Here is a 19,177-nt window from a genome sequence, read left to right on the forward strand (position 1 = left end):
ATTGCTTTGCACCAATGAATACAATAAGTTATTGTGATGTAGTAAATGACTTAAGATCACACTTCATTAAAGCGTCCTGAGGAGGTCACTGGGGTGAGAGAAGGATGAGGATCTTGTTTGATGATCAGAAGGCTGGATTTATTGATATATGATATAGAATACATTAAAGCTACACTAAAAAGAATAAGGAGAGAAGTTGCCAAGGCTGCTAAGCTAAGAATAGCATAGAACAGAATCTATAACAAAGTTCTGAGTCCAGGGAATCTTTCCCCGAGCTTGCTCCTGTGATTGGCCCTTAATTGTACACATGGAACATGAACCAATCACAGGTGCATCCTATTGCATTTCACAGCAGCTGATAACAATTGTTTACATTCTTCTTCTGGGGCCTTTGCTTCCCAGAAGATGCCCAAATCCCAAAGAAAGGATTTCTGTGAAAAAATGTCTGCGACAAGACTTTGTTAAGAGAATATAAGCTGGAGAACACACAGAATAAAAAACTTATTTCTTTTTAGACCTTAATGACATGTTTGTCACGTCCGACCTAAAGGTGACACCTGGAGGCAGGAGGGGACGGCATTGCCACCCCGAACCCGGCTCAGGGGGTGAGGGCTGCCCAGGGCCAGCCCTGGTCCATCGCAGAGGTCCCTGGAGCTCCTGTGCCGCTCGTGGGACATCCCTGGGAGCCGGAGCGAGGGTTCGGGATGCGGCTGCAGCCGCTGGAGGTCACTGCTGCTCTGCAGCCCCGCACGGAACGCGGCTCCTGGAGGGGCCACAGGAGCGCTGCGACATCCCTGGGAGATGGATGGACAGAGGCTGCCCTGGGGATCCTCACCAGCAGTCACACCTGGCACTCCGACCCCGCCCGATTGTCCCTGTCCCTCGCTGCTGGATGGAGGGACTCCTTGGGAGGCTGAGGGAGCTGGCAAGGGGCTCAGCCTGGAGCAAAGGAGGCTCAGGGGGCCCTTGTGGCTCTGCACAACTCCCTGCCAGAAGGGGACAGCCAGGGGGGGTCGGGCTGTGCTGCCAGGGAACAGGGACAGGACAAGGGGAAAGGGCCTCAGGCTGGGCCAGGGGAGGCTGGAAATGAGGGGAAATTCCTTCACGGAGAGGGCTGGCAAGCACTGGAACAGAATGGGTAAAATAAATTCACATCCCGGTCCCTTTCTGCCCATCCAAACTGAGGGGACTCCATTCCAGCTCTGCGGGAGCAGTGTCACCTTTAGTGGGGACCTGGGGCTGAGAGGTCCCTTCTGGGAGGGTTTGGAGCCATTGCCAAGGAAATGGGTGACTTTACCAAAAGGCCAATGGTCCTTCATTGCTGTTTGACCATCTAACCAGTACTGGGAAAAATAAAATCCTTGGGAGGGCTTGGAAAACGCAAGGATTCAGCAGGGCAGCAAAGCTGCCAGCAGCAATGCAAACTGGTGAAATCTGTATTCAGATGTCCTTCCCCCTTCCAAAGAGTCTGGAAACACATTCCCAACACCAATCCCAGCTACAGGACCTGGTCCCTCTGGCAGGACAGGTCTCCTTTGGGACTAGGAGTTCAGCTGATTTGGGGTAAATATCAGCTGGATGGCAAATCCGCCTTTGTCAATCTCTAGAGGAGGAGGAAGAGGAAAGGCAGCACCCTAAAAACAGACCTAGAAAGCAGGTTCTTGCTGGAAGTGCCTCCTCCTTCTGCTCTTTCATGTGTCCAGGAGAGTTATGAGTCAAACAGAGACAATATGAAAATACAGGGCATTTATTTCTGTGCATAACCAAAGCGCTTGTAATTGGTGTATCCAGATGGAAAACCAGGCAAGTCTCCTCCCCTGAACCAGGAGACTCAGTGCTAACATTTCAGGCTCATAATTAACACAAGAATATGTACTCCATGTCCCTCTTTTCTTTCCTAAAAACCTTGTTTTGTAGCACACACACCACAAAAAAATGGCTAAAAAGACTTCCAAGGCACATTACTACCAGGAAGGAATTGGAGAAATGCTGCTTTTTCCTCACCAGCCCTCTGATCCTGGAGGTGTTGGGTGGGGTGGATGACAACAATTCAGCTTGGGCAAGGAAGGTCATTTATTCCCTCCACTGGGGACTTCCAGCTGGCTGCAGATGTGTCCCCTCCTGACAGCTTTGGTAAACAGGGAGAAAACTCTGCATTTTGGGATGCAGTCCTCCCAAAGGAGGGTTTCTTGGGCTCTCAGGAACTCATACACTTGCAAAACAAGGCTGTTTTCCATGAGGAAAAGCTTGGCTTCCAGCAAGACCCTGCCCCATGAAAGGGATGAGTCCAGGAGAGGGAAATCTCAGCCTTTGGGGTGTGAGGGCAGGTTTGGGGGCACGGGATGTGTCTGTTCTTCAGCAGCTCCTCTTGTCCTTCCTCATCATCCTTCTGGTGTCCTTATTGCAGCATTCTCCTCATTCAAAAGTGGTTGTGGAGGAGAATCCCGAGGTGCTCTGGCTGCCTATTCCTTTTCTGCAGCCAGCAGGAGGTTGCAGACCCTGGAGTTGGTTTGGTGCAGGGCAAATTCCCTCCCGGGCACAGCGCCGCGCCGGCCCCTCCGAGCGGTGCTGCTCCGGCTGCCGGCAGACTGGGACACTGAGAGCACTTCCCTGTGGGACAGAGGGACAGCAGCACGGTCAGGAGCCTCTGGTGGGGGTGGTGGATCTCACCCTTCTCCTCCCAGTCGCCATCTCCTGATGGTCTCATGTGTTGCTATAGGACACGGAACAACACGAGCGCACACACCGCTGCTCTCAAGGTGAGGAAAAAAGGGAAATTCATTTTCTGGCTCCAACATTTATAGATTTCTAAAAGTGACAGTGGATTGGAGGGTGACAGTGCCACCTCTCCGATGACACTGGACAAACCAACAGTCTATCAAATTTCTCCTCTTCTATAAAAGAATGCAAAACAATCAGTTATTTACAGAAAGTGTGTGAGAAAGTTTGCTACAAGAATGTCACCATCAGAAGGGTTAGAGAATCCTAAAAAAATCAGAGCAACACTTATGGATGATTGTCGCAGACATCTTTTCATGAAAAATCCTTTCCTTAGGATTTTTCCTCCTCAGAAGCTGAGAGGCCTCAGGAACAAAATGCAAACATTGATTATCTGCTGCTGTGGAATGCAACAGGTGCATCTGTGATTGGCCCATGTTGGTTGTTTGTAATTAATGACCAATCACAGCCCAGGTGGCTCAGACAGAGAGTCCCAGACAGCTGCCTTTGTTATCATTCTTTCTTTTTATATTCTTAGCTGGCATTCTGATGAAATCCTTTCTTCTATTCTTTTAGTATAGTTTTAATGTAATATATATCATCAAATAATAAATCAAGCCTTTGAAACATGGAGTCAGATCCTCATCTCTTCCCTCATCAAAGAACCCCTGTGAACACCATCACAGATGATGCTTCCACTCATATCAGGAGCTTGTGGTGCCCTTCCCTCATCCCTACCAATTCCCACCCAATAAGTGCAACCATTAATCCTCTCCCCTTCCCTCCTTTCTCTCAAGCCCACCAGGATGTTTCTGCAGGATCTGGTGCTACCTGTATGGGACCTGCTCCTCTCTCAGCTGCAGGCACATGAGCACGGGGCTGCTGGAAAACCTCAGCTTGGTGTCAAAGTGGATGGAGGTCTCCACCTCTGTCTGGCTCCTCAGGGCGGCTTGGAGCAAAGGGGAATCCAGTTCTGCCTGGAAATCCATGGCAAGGCTTCCCCTGGGAGAGAGAAGCACGTAGGGTCTGGTCACAGAGCAATGGCCTGAGCTGGGCACCAAACAACTCCATGAACACCTCAGTTAGAGGCCTGGCCATGGAAAATGTCTGTGTAAGCACCAGGAAAGGCTGGACCCACCAGGAGAAGAGCAGGGACAAGTGGAAATCCACCCTTGCCCCCCAGGTATTCCCATTCCCAGAGCCAGGCTGACCTGGCATTGACGCTGGTTTTCAGCTCCTGCTCCCAAATGCTCACGTCCATGTCAGCTGAGATGTCCAGCCCCAGCCCACCCTGCAGTCTGACGGTCACTTGGAGGCCAGACTGCAGAGGAATGACCTGGAAGATGGAAAAGGCAGAGCTCCCTGTGGCCAGGCACTGCTCCTGGATGAGTGCTGGCACCAGCAGGGCCTTGTGGCTGCTGGGAATGTCCATCCCAGCCCTGCACCTCAGCCACGGGTCTCCCATGGCAGAACAAGCCATCCCACCGCTTTACCGACCCCAAGACACATCTGGCAGCGCCACCTCGCTCTCAGATCTGTGTCTGTGGTGTGCAACACCCACAGGCTCAGTTGGGATATGCAGACAGGCCACTGCTTCCTCCCCAGCCAGTACCTGGTGATGGTCCATCAGCAGGAGGTTCCCCCTGACCACACTGGTGGGCTCTGCACTGCTCAGCAGGACCTTGCCCATCAGGTCTGTGTATCCCTGGAAGAAGACAATTGGCCGCAGCTGGACGTCAAAGAAGGTGGCTGCCATCCCAGCCATGAGCTCTGGCTCCTCTTCTCCTTCCGAGAGGTTTTCTCCCATCAGCGACTCTATCCCTTGCGCTTCAAAGGTCACCTGGAAGATAGAGGTGGACAGGAGCAGGACATCAGTGATGGAGTGACTTGGGTGAGGCATCCAAGCCATCCCTGAGATACCAGTGTGGCATCCAAGCCCTCCCTGAGCACCCTGAGGTGCCACTGAGGCATCCAAGCCATCCCTGAGCACCCTGAGATACCAGTGTACATCCAAGCCTTTCCTGAGCAGCCTGAGGTGCCAGTGTGACAGCCAAGCCATCCCTGAGGTACCAGTGAGGCATCCAAGCCATCCTTGAGCAGCCTGAGGTGCCAGTGTGACATCCAAGCCATCCCTGAGCACCCTGAGATGCCAGTGTGACATCCAAGCCATTCCTGAGCACCCTGAGGTACCACTGAGGCATCCAAGCCATCTCTGAGCACTCCAAGGTACCAGTGTGGCACCCAAGCCATCCCTGAGCACCCTGAGGCACCAGTGTTGTATCCTCTGGTTTTTGGGGAGCAGGGAGCTCCCCTCTCCAGAGCAGGAGTATCTGGTTTCACACTGGTCATTTGGGAATTTGCCTTTTTCTGACACAGGACGTGCTGAGCACAGAGGTGAAGCACCACGGGGAGGTGAAGAGGGGACACAGGGACAGCAGTGGCACCCCTGGGTTGTGCTGTCACCCCCCTGCAGCCCCCAGCCCCTCTCTCAGTGGCACCTGAGCTGCACGGAGCCGCTGGCCATGGCTGAGCAGGGAGAAGTCGGAGACGCTCTTCCTCAGGAATCCACCCTCCAAAAACAGCAGGTCCAGCCCAAAAGTGGAGGTCAGGTCCTGGGTGACTGAAGGGCAGAGAGATGCCCATGAGCACCCCTGGGTGTCTGGTGGTAGGGGTGCTAACAGGATGATCTTTAAGGTCCCCTCCAACCCAAACCTGTGGTACCACTCTGCATCTTCTCCTTTCATTCTTGCAACACTCAAATTATTCAGCATTGCAAGGTTGGTTTTTATTTTCTCCCTGGCTATTCCACCTTCACTGACCCTCTGCAAGGCCAGACTGAGATAATTTGAAGAGGGGCAGAAATGAGGGGTGAAGAATTCAGCAGATATTTAGCAAGAGCTGCTTTTTGCAGTCTCTGAAATTTGATTCTTTCTTTTAAATCTCAGTGCAAGAATCCTCCTCTCTGGAGATCTTATTAAAAATACCAAAGGAACTTGTCAGGGAAAGCACGGAAACTCCCACCAGCAACCTGCTGTTGGTTTCATTTCCAGCTGAAGTTCCTCTTTCAAACCAGCAGGATTTGGCAAAAGCTTGTGTTAGAGAAGGGCATGTTCATATCTCTGGCAGTGGGGGATGTTCTCAGAAACCTCCCTGAGATTTTGGGGCATTCTACAGACCTGGATCCTCCTCTGGAGCTGCCTTTTCCCACCAACCCCTCCTTTAACCCTCTGAGGGGACCAAGGTGTCCCTTGTGCTGTCACCTGCCAGAGGCCCTGAGAAAGAAGAGGAGATGCCAGCTTTGGAGAAGAAGTTGTAATTGTTGATCCGTGGGTCTGCCATGATGTCTTTCAGTATCTTCCTGGAAAAGAGAGGGAAAGGATGTGTCAGCACTGGGAGGGAGGGAAGGCAAGAGGTCAGTGGTCCCTACAGAAGGAAATATAATTTGCCAAAGTGTTTCTCATGTTGCTGACTGCCCAGAACAGCGTGAGTAAAAAAATGAAAGCTTTAGATGTAGGCTACCCTGGAATTCCTTTTTCCTCTCGATTATTAGGATAAACCAGGCAATATATTTTTGTGCAGCTTTTGCTTAGCTCTGAAAAACGTGAGTGCTTGGTTTGTTCTGTGCAGACAGGAAGATCAATGCAGGCACAAATTGTGCACTGCCCTGGGGGCCAGAGCTTCAGCCTCCAAGGACTCTGCTGAACCCACAAGCCTGGGTTCTGCTGCCATGAGGCAGCATGACAAGGAACATCAGGTTCTGCCTGAGACTGTGTGACATCTGCATCCCTTTGGTTACTCCAGGGATATCCAGGCAGCCCCCACGAAGTGATGTTAGCACATTTTAAAGATATATTGGTCCAAACCCCAGAGCTGGATTGAGGAGGAGGAGGAGAGAAAGGTGATGCAGAGCAGAGGCAATATGCCCCATGCCCTCAAGCCCCACCTTGCCAGGTGGTGGTGGTCACGCAGGCTGTTCTGCACCTTCAGCAGCAGGAACGCGGCCACCTCTGTCTCCATCTCGGTGGTGGCCAGCAGGATGTTGATGACATCCATGGGCAGGGGGTGGTTATCCAGGAGGATTTCTGCAGCTGCCAGGCGACAGGTTTTGTCATAACTCTTCCTCTTCTGGTGGAAAATCCTCCTCATCACTTGCTTCACCTGATGGGAAGGGGTAATTGAGAGTGAAGGGCACCCCAGCAGCTTGGCTTTGAGTGGGCAGGGGAGCACCAAGCCTCACACAACCTCCTCTCCTACCTTGCTGGAGATGTGGGGAGCGGGGAATCGCTGCAGGGCAGAGGTGGCAGCGGTGGTGACAGCCGTGGGACCGCCCTCAGCGTGCTCCAGGAGGGTGGGGATGGTCTCAGGGAGCCTTGCATTGCCCAGGGCCAGCAGGGAAATGACCACCCTGGGCTCCTCCTGGGCACCTCTGAGCCCCCCGAGGATGGTTTCCACCCCACGCTCCACCACCTGCTCGGGATTTGCAGGAGGAGAGGGGGTGAGGGACAGGAGACATTCTGGGCACCCTGGAACTGGGGGGTGTCCCAAAAAGCCAAGTGTGAGGGACTGCAGAGGACCCACCTGCAGCCCACAGAGCTTCTGCTGGCACAGCTTGCCCACCAGAGAGCCCACAGCAACTATTCCTGTCTCCCAGATCTCAGGTGCCAGCTGCCTCCCATCCAGCTTGTCCTGGGCATCAGGAAAGGGGCAACAGGAAGCAGGAAAGAAGAAATGAGGGGGGAAAAAAAAGAAAAGAGAAGGAGTTTGCTTTACCTCTTATCTCAAGCAAGTCAGGTGTCACTGGCTGGGGGCTGTGTACAAATCACAAACAGGACAGGACTGCTGGGAACGTGCCTTGAGCTGTTTTATTTTCCAGCATCAGTCTCATTACATGGTTATGACAATGGGAAGATGCCAGCAGCTCACATCCCAGGCAGCAGATCCAGAACTTAATGGTACAACTTACTTTATAAGCTTCTTGACCAATCACACAAAGCAAAAGCACATTGTCAGTAGTTCCATCCAAGCACTATAAGCACAGGTACCTTTGGTTAAAACAATTCTTGCTTATTTCAAATACAACACCTGCTTGTAAGCCTTAAACACAGTGCACAGAGCTCCATTATTAAGCTTCAACCTTCCTAATATCCTGCTAGATAAACTTTTCTGTAGCTTAGGGAGTTATTCTAGACAAGCGTTAATACACAGACCATTGTCCTATTTGTCCTTGCTTTTCTACAGTTGAAATAATTTTTCTGCTGACCATTCTCATGGCTGTTGCTTCACTCTAATCACAGTTTGACTGCGTCTGGGGCCTGCCTTTTGCAGCTTTCCCAAAACCCTCTGATTTTATGGATTCCCACAGTCAGGGAAAACTAGTTCTTACCTGCCTTGAAGGAGGCCATGCATGATTTAATTGGATAAAATGTTGTGGCTCTAAATTGAGATTTTATTATCTTTAATGCATTGATACAAAGCATCTTCTGCTGGATTCTTTTCCTCTGGAAAGCATCTACTCCCATCCCACTAAATGCAAACGAAACAATCCCATGAGCAGGAAAATCAATTTCCACAGAAAGGCTTCCCTTGTTCCATGCAGTGTGGATCCATCCCAGGATGGGGAAGAGGGGGAGATGTCCATACTCACCAGGACGAGCTGGAGAAGCTCTCCTGAAGGCCGGGGAGAGAAAGCTGCTGCATAGAGAAACTTCTCCAGGAGGAATTTGGGCTCCTGGCTGAAATCCAGGAACTCTGACAGCGCTGCCAAGGAAGCCACCGACTGTGTGGCCACCGCTGCCTCCACCAGGAAGGGGCTGGAGCAGGAGGAGGGAAATCAGCAGAGGCACAGCGCACAAAAACCCTGCAGTGCTTGGGCAGGACAGGCATTAGGAGAAGCCAGAGAACGCTGCCACTAGGCAGGATGGAGAAGCTGCCATGGAGCAGCACCAACCATCCCCGTCTGTCTCGCCCAGCGCTCGGAATTTTGGAGCCACAGCTCCAGGGGTTCTCACCGTGCCTCCTCGGGGGCTCTCCTCAGCAGCTGCAGCACATCCCTCTTCTTGGCACTGCGCAGCATCTGGATGAACCTCTGGAACTGCCAGGCTGTCGCCACCCTCGAGGTGTCTGTTCTGACTCTCTGCCTGTCAAACGCCTTCAGGAAGGCTCTCAGCTGCAAAGGTGAGGTTTGTTGGGGGGGGATTTAGCCTCTTTTCCCATGTTATCGCAGGGTAACATTTGCACCAAAGCAGCCCCTCCAAAAGCACCACTGGGGTTTAACCCCAAACCCCACGAGTGCCCAGCCTGAGGGGGAGTTTTGGGGCTCAGCAGCATCACTGACCGACGGGCAGTGGGTGCAGACCCTCCTGAAGGGCAGGCTGGCCATGCCCAGGGGCTGGGGCCGTGCCCCCGTGCCAGCCAGCACATCCTCAAGGCTCTGTCCAGGCACCTCCGCCAGCCCAGGCACTGCAGGAGACACCAGCTGGAGCTGCTGCCTGTGAAGGGAGAAACAGTCACTGGGAAGTTTTGTGATTCCCACCCTCCATGGCCAGGGGTTGGGATCATCCCTCACCTTGAGCTGATTTTGATGCCGGAGCGGGATCTCAGGGCTGGAGCCACCACGTGGCTTTCCTCTGCCAGGACTGACTGGAGCAGGCTGTCCCTCACCACGTACTGGCTTCTGCTGGAGGGCTGCCACTCCACTCCAAAAATCTTGGGAAAGGAAAGGCAATGAGAAAAAAAAGCAACTTTTTATTCCCCTTGCCCTCTCCCCAGGAGATTTCTCGCTTTACATTAGCAGAAAAAGAACGTTCCAGCCCACCAAGTCACCTACTTCACTTGCAAAATGTAGGAAAGGAAAATCCATAAGAGCCCACCTTCTTCCCAGGTGTGGGAGAAGGCACCACCAGGTGAGGACCAGCAAGGGGATGCTCCCAGCCATGGCTGATGCAGGCAGGCAGAGCGGTGACACCACAGGGACTTGCACAACAAGGAGGTCTTGAGACCCCTGCCAGGGACCCTGGGGTCTCCATGGGAATGCCCATTTTTATACTGCATTCAGAAGAATTTGGTATATTTTCAAAAACCTCTTAAATTTTGGTTATGGCAGGTATGACTGCATCAAGACCCACGGGATTTCCTCTGTGTATGTCAGGGCTGAGCACAGGCTACTGCTTTCAGCAAAACAGAATCCTGTCAAACTAATCCCCCATGCAATGAGTCTGAGACCCAGAAACCATCCCTGCATCTCCAGCTTCCCAAGCAGGATCAGCTGACAGCTCAGAACTGATAACAGGAGCAGGGATGGGGTGACCCAGAGCACCTTTGCTGCTCCTTCCCACCTCGAGACCCTCCTGAGGGATGCTGGTGCATCCCACTTTGGGGATGGGTCTAAGAGTCCCATCCCAAGCTGGGGCAGAAGGCTGAAGCCAGCTGGGAATGGGAATCCAAGCCCACCTGCCAAAGGATTTTAGGGGTGGCCCTGCCGAGCCCCCCACAGCGAGAGCAATGGACTTGCTTTGTTCATGGAGGTGAATCCAGACTTTGGCTTCGAGCAGCTGAGGAGATCTTTGGTCTTGGTGATGGAATGGTTGGACACGGTGTAGGTGACCTGGCAGCTTCCAGAGGCATCTTCCTGAAACACAAATGGGGGTGACCACGAGTGTTAAACACTCTGTGGAGAGGACAGACACAAAGGCCAACCCAGCAAAGAGAACAGCAGCTAAAATCCAGAATGTGGGACAAATCAGAGGGTGGTTGGACAGCTCCAAGTCCATCTTTGTAAATTCAGGCTCTAAATTAAGATTTAATTAAGCACCTCTGCGACTGCATTTGGGGTTCTGAGGTTATTTCATATTGTTCACAGGTCATTCCAGCTGGCTGCTGGCAAAGCAAATCCTGTTGGCAGGAATACTTGTGGAGTTTTCCCTCTGCTGTTCCTACTGTCCAGGGAAAGGCTGTGATTTTGTAAGGGGTGCCAATTGCTGAAAATTGGATTATTTTATTTTAACTCTTCTGCCTTTCCAAGAGTCATCCTTGCTCACAGCCAGGTTGGAGCAGCAGACCCAATGTTATTTATCCTGAATTTTGCCCCCTCTGCTGAAGCTCATGGGCTGGCTGGGCTCCAGGGCCAGCTCTCCTGGTGCATCTCTGGGTTTTGGTCCCAGCTCTGGACCTACCTCCACTGTGGTGCCGGCATGGGGCTGAAGCTGGAACAGACTGGTGATGCCTCGTTTCAGGTTGGAGATGAGGGTGTTTTCTGCTTCATTCCCGTAGAAAGCTTTGACCTGGGAGGGCAGGAGGGGGTGCCTGACTGAGGGGACATCTCTGGGGTCCCTGCAGGCTCCCTGCTGCCTTCCCTGACAAAAGGGAACCTGAGAACACCCTGCAGACCCCTGAGGAATTTTCTCAAGGAGGCTCTTATCCCTCAATAGCATGAGGTCTGTGAATGCAGGAACACAAAACTTCCCTTTCCTTCCCACCCTGGGGTTCCACAGCCTCAGAGGAGAAGGCCAGAAAGGAGCTTATATCCCATGGTTAGGGCTGAAGAGCTTTAACACGGGATTCTGCAGCTCCAGCTGAGTCCTTCTGGAACATGGAACTCCTTGCAGGGTTCAACATTGGCCAGTTCCTTCTGCTCTGAAATCAGAGGGGGAGCAGGAGCTCCCATGGGCCTCATAGCCCAGAAAATCTAGGATGAGGACAGGAATGCTTTGCAGAGGGCATGAACAAGCCCAGGAGGTGTCCAGCTGACCTTGCCACTGCTCCAGGAGATGAACACTGGCTGCTGGAGCTCTGCCTGTGCCTCTGGGCTCAGGGCAATCTCTACAGGGGAGCCTCCGGTGCTGTCCTGGCTCCTCTGCTCCTCTGGCTGGTGTTGGGCCTTCAGGTCATGGATCTACAACAGCAGAAGATGCAGAAAGCAGTGACCAAGTGTCTGCTCTGAGGCTGGTGTGCATTTCCCCTGCAGGCAGTGAATTTGGTCAGAGAGGTCTGCTGTTGTGGGCTAGATATGGAAGGGGTTGTGTGGAAACCCAGAGCAGTGGGAATATTTCTCTGTCTGCTCTGGGGTGTCCTGACCCCCAGGGGAGCACTGACTCTGACCCTCATCCATGGAGAAAGTTTCCTAAACTCCAGAATAGACTGGAACCCACAAAAGTGTGCAATAGATTATAGAGAGCAGGGTAGGTGTGTCACTTGGTGAGAAATTGAGGGTTTGGGATTTTTAGTGTGTTGTGGATGGCAGCAAGATGGAGGGCACAGGGTGTCATCATGGGTTTCTTCTTCATGCTTCTTCTTCCTCCTTCTCCATGGGTTTGGGTGGCATTTTGTAATTGGGTGGAAAAGTCCCCATTGCAGCTCTGTGGGATCAGTTATTGGGTTAAAAGGGAAAATAATCCAGGTGACAGTTCTTAACTGGATAGTTTAGTCTTAAAAGCCCTTGGAACAAGAGATTGTTGGCCATTTGGTGCCTTCTAATGAAAAGCTGCCTGTCACTGTGATATTTTCTGAAAAATCCCTTCAGGATTTTTCTCCTGAGAGGCTGAGAAGCCTCAGAAAAGAAATGTAAACAATAATTATCTGATTGCTTGGAATGTGGTCTGGAGGTTGCTCACCAACAGGTACATCTTGTATTGGTTCCATATGAATTGTTTTTACTTAATGACCAATCCCAGCCAGCTGTGTTGGACTCTCTGAGTCTGTCATGAGTTTTATTATTCATTCTTGTCTAGCCTCCTGATGTCTCCTTTCTATCTGTCTTTAGTATAGTGTAAGAGGATGTGAAAGAAGGAAGGTGTGAGAGAAAAAGAGGGACAAAGAGAGAGGGACAGATAGGAACCAAGAGGTACAAAATCAGTAAGATTCTAAGAACTTGGAGTCAGATTCTCATCTCTCACCACATCCTGGGGACCCACAACACCACAACAATTGGTGACCACAGCGGCCAAACTCACAGCAGTGAGACTGTTTTACTGATAAGCAATAATAAACACTTGCATCTGAACATGAGCTGCTGTCTCAAGTGCCTTCAATCCAGACCCAGAAAAACCAACAGGGTTGCAACTCCTGGGGTGTTCCCAGCAGGAATCCCTGGCTGGGATGGCTGTAGCACCCGTGTACAGGAACCCCTGGCTGGGATGGCTGTAGCACCCCTGTACAGGAACACCTGGCTGGGATGGATGTACACCCCTGTACAGGAACCCCTGGCTGGGATGGATGTACACCCCTGTATAGGAACCCCTGGCTGGGATGGCTGTTCACCCCTGTACAGGAACCCCTGGCTGGGATGGATGTACACCCCTGTACAGGAACCCCTGGCTGGGATGGCTGTAGCATCCCTCTACAGGAACCCCTGGCTGGGATGGCTGTAGCACCCCTGTACAGGAACCCCTGGCTGGGATGGCTGTAGCATCCCTCTACAGGAACCCCTGGCTGGGATGGCTGTAGCACCCCTGTATAGGAACACCTGGCTGGGATGGCTGTAGCACCCCTGTACAGGAACCCCTGGCTGGGATGGCTGTAGCACCCCTGTATAGGAACACCTGGCTGGGATGGATGTAGCACCCCTGTACAGGAACACCTGGCTGGGATGGCTGTAGCACCCGTGTACAGGAACACCTGGCTGGGATGGCTGTAGCACCCCTGTACAGGAACACCTGGCTGGGATGGATGTACACCCCTGTACAGGAACCCCTGGCTGGGATGGCTGTAGCACCCCTGTACAGGAACACCTGGCTGGGATGGATGTACACCCCTGTACAGGAACCCCTGGCTGGGATGGCTGTAGCACCCCTGTACAGGAACACCTGGCTGGGATGGCTGTAGCACCCCTGTATAGGAACACCTGGCTGGGATGGATGTAGCACCCCTGTACAGGAACACCTGGCTGGGATGGATGTACACCCCTGTACAGGAACCCCTGGCTGGGATGGCTGTAGCACCCCTGTACAGGAACACCTGTCTGGGATGGCTGTAGCACCCCTGTACAGGAACCCCTGGCTGGGATGGCTGTTCACCCCTGTACAGGAACCCCTGGCTGGGATGGCTGTAGCACCCCTGTACAGGAACACCTGTCTGGGATGGCTGTAGCACCCCTATACAGGAACCCCTGGCTCGGATGGCTGTAGCACCCCTGTACCCACCTGCAGCTCCTGGGGTGTTCCCAGCAGGAATTCCTAGCTGGGATGGCTGTACCCCCCTGTACCCACCTGCAGCTGGAGCAGCTCCTCCCCGCCTGGGTCCCCCCAGAGCTGCTGCAGACGGATCAGTGCCTCAGCCTGCAGCCGGGCTCCCCACGGGGATGGTGAGGAGGTGTGCTGCAGCTGGACAGCCAGGGAGTACCGGTACTGATACAGGCTCCTGGGATGGAAAGAAGGCAGCAGATTCCCTGGGGAAAGATGGAAGTGTTGGAGGGAAGCAGTCACGTGTTGTTATCTTACTGTTGTTACCATAATTCTAAAGTCCCATACCTTCTGGATGATATTTCTTGGGGGCAGCTCTTCACAGCAATGTTGCTCCTGCTTCTTCATCAGGACTCCTCCAAGGTTCTCCCTGACCAGCCAACCCACCCCCTTCTATCCCAGTGATCTTCATTGGCCACAGCAGCCACCCAATTAAGGACATCACAGCTGCAGCCCATTTAGAACAACTAGGACTGGGGCAAGGCCACTTATACAATACATAGATTTTACTAGGACTCCTACTATAGTCATGGATTGTGGATGCTGAGATGATAGCAACGGATCATTCCCCAGGCATCGTCCTGGGAAAAGCTGTGAGAAGCTCAGAGAAAGGAATCAAAACTATTCTTATCTTCAGGTTTTGCAGCTGGTGTTTTGAACAGTTGTTTTTCATGAGGTGTTTGGAATGGTGGTCCCTTGTGGCAGCAGCTCTCTGGCCACAGAGAGCAGGCACAGGCTTTCCCAGGCATTTATCCCTGGGGAAGGCTGCGAGAAAGCTCAGAGAAAGAATTGAAACAATTCTTATCTCCACCTGCTACACCTGTTACTAAGCATATATAGAATGTGTTATAGAGATTTATTTACCAAAGAGTAATAGTGTTTTAATTCTTTAACTAGTAAGGTCAAAGCTGTATCAAGCAAACTAAAAAAAGTTACAAGCTTCTTAAAAATATAATAATAGTATAGAATAAAAAGATAAAACAATGGTTCAACCTTCTACATCTTAGAGTCAATACTAATTACACCCACATCAGAGAAACCCCTACAACAGCAGTTCCTTAATTAATCAATTGGGTGACAGGTGTTATTAAAAACCAGTCAGGTTCTGGATGAATTATGTTGGTTATAAATATCACGAGACTGTAATAAAGTAAGTTTTTGGTCTTCTGACCAGTATGGAGTCGTGTCACTTCCATTCCCGTTCCTGACTCGATGGTGACAATGGATCACCTCCATCCCAGAGGGCACCTGGACTCGCAGGTGCTGATGACCTGGGTCACTGCACCCCCTGGGAGGGCAGGCCAGCTGATGGGAAGGTTTTCCTGGGCAAATATTTGTGCCTGTGGTTTGGGTATTTGGGTGATCTCCAGGCTGACAGCTGATTCCTGCTTGTGTTTCCAGCCCTGCCTCAGAAAGGATGGCTGGAGCAGCAGCTCTGCTTGGGCACTTTTAGAAATGCCCAAGGAACACACTTTAATCCTGAAGGGAGGTTTCCTGAGCATGCCCATGGACAGGGGGGATATCTCCAGTGCCTTTTCAGCACTGGGCATTAACTGGGGTACAATCGACACTTTTAGGGGAGAAAAGAAGCAGAATCCTTCATATTATGAGTTTTCCATCAGAACTTCTAACTCCTAATTAAATCGCTGTCTCTGTGCTATGGCAAAATGAAGTTGGTGGGACAGCATTAGTTCAAAACTCTCTGCTTTAATCTTTTTTTCCTAGACTTATTTGAAGTCCCTTCTCTTGCTCATATACAAGTGTGATTGAAGGGGGGCTGGTTGCCTTTGCCATGACAAAAGCAGACAAATCTGTTTTCTGAAGTCACTTGAAATTCTCTTGCAAATTTGATGCACTTGCTGGACTTCTGAAACGTTTTACAGCTTTGCTGCTTTTAACAACAAATTAATCAATGGAAGTCCAGCTCAGTCCCTGGGGCTTTCCTCGGTGAGACAGACTGAGGAATTTTTACAGTTCTGCTCTGTGTGCAGTTTAAAAAGCTCCAGCTCTCTGATTTTCCCCATCCCATTATGGAAAGGACTTCCACAATCCCCAGAATTTCCCAGCCTCAGGAGATGCTCACGCTGTGTGCAGTTTGCCAGAGTCTGTTCCCTGCTTGGCTGCAGTCTGGGAGGATAAATGCTGGGACGAGCATCTCACCTCTCCGGGCATCCGGACCCCATCGAGTCCCTGGACCCAAACCAGCCCAAAGCCTCTCTTACCTTTTGCTGCTCTCAGGAGGGAAAAGCAAAGCAGGCACAAGCATCCCCAAAGTGCCTGTGGGTCCATGGTGGGCTCCAGGGCCCATCCAGAGGGCAGGAGGCAGGGAAGGGACAGAGGAACCGCACAGCAAAAGTGCCAAGATCAGCAGTGCCGGGCGATGGGGCCCGACCTTCTCCTGTCCCCGCCTCACCCAAAGAAAGGGAAATAATTAAACCTTTGTACCAACCCCCAGCAGCCGCGGAGGGTTTGGAAATCAGCTGGGGTTCGCCAAAGGCCGGCGGGAGGGGAGGAAAGCTGGGAGCAAAAGAGCAGCCAGAAGCATTGAGGGGAGGAGGAATTGTCAGTTTGTCCTGATACGGGAGGGGGATGCTCAGAAAGCTGCTCTGTCTTTTGGAGATCTGTCTCTTCCCATCACGGGATAGAAAACAGTTCCTTTCAAAAGAAAAGCCCCAGAAGGGGGAAGGGGGAAACAGCTTTTCCATCCTTTTAGCTGGAGACTGGGATTGGCAGCCTGGAGGCTCAAGTTACTTAAAGGGCCAGGCTGGAGGGGACTGGGAGCACTGCTACCCCCAGAAAGAAATGGGAAAGGGCTTGGGAAATCCATCTCCAAACCCCTTGGCCCACTGACCATACAGCATTTTTATTAGTGCATGAACCCTCTGATTGCTGAGTTTAATTGTTTTCTAAAGACACCACAGTGAGGGCTGCTGATGCAGATCAGGGTCCTGGGAAGGCTTTTTGCTAAAAAGAATGGGGGGGTGGAAGAGGGGGACACTTCACGTGTCATTCTGGAAGTGATCTGCATATTGCAGTGGGATCAGAGCCCCAGGACTTTGGTGTGTTGGCATTTTCAAGGGCAAGTCTCCCAGCTCTGCATCACCACTGGGCTTTTGGGCCTCTACTGTGATCAGAAAATGAAAGCAGATCCAGCTGAGAGAAACCTGGGAAAATTCCAGTTATAGCTTTCCCATTTGTGGTGTCTTCACTTGGTCTTTTGTGGTCTTTATGGACAAATGCCCCATATTTAATTTGAATAATACAATTCTCTTCAGAATTTTCATTTAGCTTTTCTAGACTCATGGAATGGTTGGAGGTGGAAGGGACCTTAAAGACCATTTTCTCTCAACCCCCTGGCAAGGGCAGAGAAGCCCATGGCCCAGAGCAGCTGTGGCTGCCCCTGGATCCCTGGGAGTGTCCAAGGCCAGGCTGGACAGGGCTTGAAGCAGCCTGGGATAGTGGAAATTGTCCCTGCCCATGGCAGGGGGTTGGAATTGGGTGATTTTTAAGGTTCCTTCCAACACAAACCATGTTGTGGCTCTGGGGGATCTGTGCTCTGCAGTGCAGTGAGAGCAAAGCACACTTCTCAGAGCATGAAAACTTCCTGCTGAACACAGGAAGCCTTAGTTGTTTACCCAGCATGGGGGAAAAGGAAATATTTCAGGGTGAGGTGGTTGTGGAGGGTCTGAGCCCTGAAGGTGAGGTCCCAGAATGTTTGCTGGCTGCAGCTCAATAAAATACCTGGAGAGGAAAGGCAAACAGAAATAGCCTGTGAAAAAAACCTGCTGATAAGGAGGCCTCAAAGGGAAACTGAACTTTGGCAGGTTGGTTGTTTAGGTCTGGCTGCCAAAAGTTTCCAGGATTAGGATGTGAAAAACTGTGAGAAAACCTGGTTTTTCTTTCTCCAAACCTGCTTCTTCCTTCTGTCACTGAGAGAATCTGTGAAAAAGAATAAACCAGAAGAAGCCAGAGGGAGTTAAAAGCTTTGTGAAGCATTCTTCTCAAATCCATCTGGGGTTGCCATGCTCTTGGAAAGGTGCCTTATGGAACTTTGGACACCTATGGGCAGATGAATGTTCTAAAATCAGTGCTGCTGGAATCCTGGGTGCTCCCCCAGCCCCTCGTGTACCACCCCAGTGTGAGCTCCCACTTCTGTCCAGTGAAGGGCCCTGGCTGCTGGGCCACCAGGGGGGATCCTGGCTGCAGGGCCTGGTGTGGCAGCTCTGAAACCCACGGGCAGAGCAGGGCAGGGCAGAGCAGGGGCACTCAGAGTGCCCAGGTCACCGCGCCCAGGCCAGAGAGGCACACAGGGACCTCACCACCCTGAGCTGTGACATCAGGCTGGACTTTGGCAAAGGGTGGCCAGGCTGCACTCGCCTGGATGGAAGCCACAGGGGCTGCTGCATCACAGCCTGCAAACCCCAATTTCCTCCTCTTCCAAATGACCTTCAGCTCCAAAAGTGCCCCCACCCCATGCCCAGCACCTTCTCCTGCCTTGCCACCTCCCTTTTTGCCATTGCAGTGGCAGGGAAAGCCCTGACTCTACCAACAAGCTCCATCAATCCTTCCCTCGAAGAGAAAAACTGAAGGGGGGTGAGCAGCTCCCACATGATTGCACTGGTGGCACTCAAAGCTCTCCAAAATCCCTGAACAGAGAGATTTCCTGGGGCTGTGTGGGTCAAGAGGCCCCAGGTGTGACCAGTGAGCACCTGAGGGCCCTAATGAGCTTTAATGACTCTAATGAGCCTCAGCTGGGGTCTCCTTAGGAGATGATTTCTACTCCTGCAAAGGAGCCAATCCCCTGCCCTGTGAGCAAGGGGAAAATATGACTGGTGCTTGTGTGAACTGGGTAAAAACCACACAATTTTAAGAAAAAAATCAATTCTGCTCAGTTAATTTTGGGGTTTGAAAGGGTTTTATATATATTATATAAATACATATTTACAGGCCTGGTTTTGCACCAGACACACACACACACACACATATATATATATATATATATATATATATATATATATATATATGTGTAATTTTTAAGTCAGCCCACCTGACCTGGTCTGTAAGGCAGAAATGCCCTTTCCCACCTGTATTTTTTTAAGCAGTTGTTCAGCAATTTCCTATGCAAGCACACACCTATGGATTTTGTGGAGGAAAGCAGCCCACACTGGGGTTGAGGCTGTGGTGAGATGTATAAAAAGAGCTACTCCCCCCCAGCCCTGTGAGCCCCCCACTTGCAAGGAGCTGTCTGAGTGCTTTGTGTTTCATTGTCTGGAGGTTGCCAGGCT

At 51.5% G+C, this 19,177-nt stretch overlaps 1 protein-coding gene across 1 annotated transcript; it reads right to left on the bottom strand.

Annotated features, from left to right (window-relative positions):
* Window positions 1-1,764: 1,764 nt before the first annotated feature.
* LOC128944940 (microsomal triglyceride transfer protein-like) lies at window positions 1,765-16,208 on the bottom strand. Its single transcript, XM_054288434.1, has 18 exons — window positions 16,115-16,208; window positions 13,920-14,098; window positions 11,465-11,608; window positions 10,890-10,997; window positions 10,229-10,345; window positions 9,284-9,423; window positions 9,053-9,206; window positions 8,727-8,884; window positions 8,363-8,528; window positions 7,297-7,404; window positions 6,973-7,185; window positions 6,662-6,876; window positions 5,979-6,076; window positions 5,217-5,338; window positions 4,331-4,558; window positions 3,930-4,054; window positions 3,550-3,720; window positions 1,765-2,610 (listed from the first exon to the last, which is right to left on the bottom strand). Exons 1-18 carry the CDS (start codon window positions 16,179-16,181, stop codon window positions 2,463-2,465), a joined length of 2,661 nt encoding a protein of 886 aa, XP_054144409.1. The 5' UTR covers window positions 16,182-16,208; the 3' UTR covers window positions 1,765-2,462.
* Between the last annotated feature and the right edge of the window lie 2,969 nt (window positions 16,209-19,177).

The sequence above is a fragment of the Melozone crissalis genome, unplaced genomic scaffold, assembly GCF_028551555.1.
Source record: "Melozone crissalis strain CALT ecotype California unplaced genomic scaffold, PUWL_Pcris_2 ptg000062l_1, whole genome shotgun sequence".
NCBI classification, from domain to species: Eukaryota; Metazoa; Chordata; class Aves; order Passeriformes; family Passerellidae; genus Melozone; species Melozone crissalis.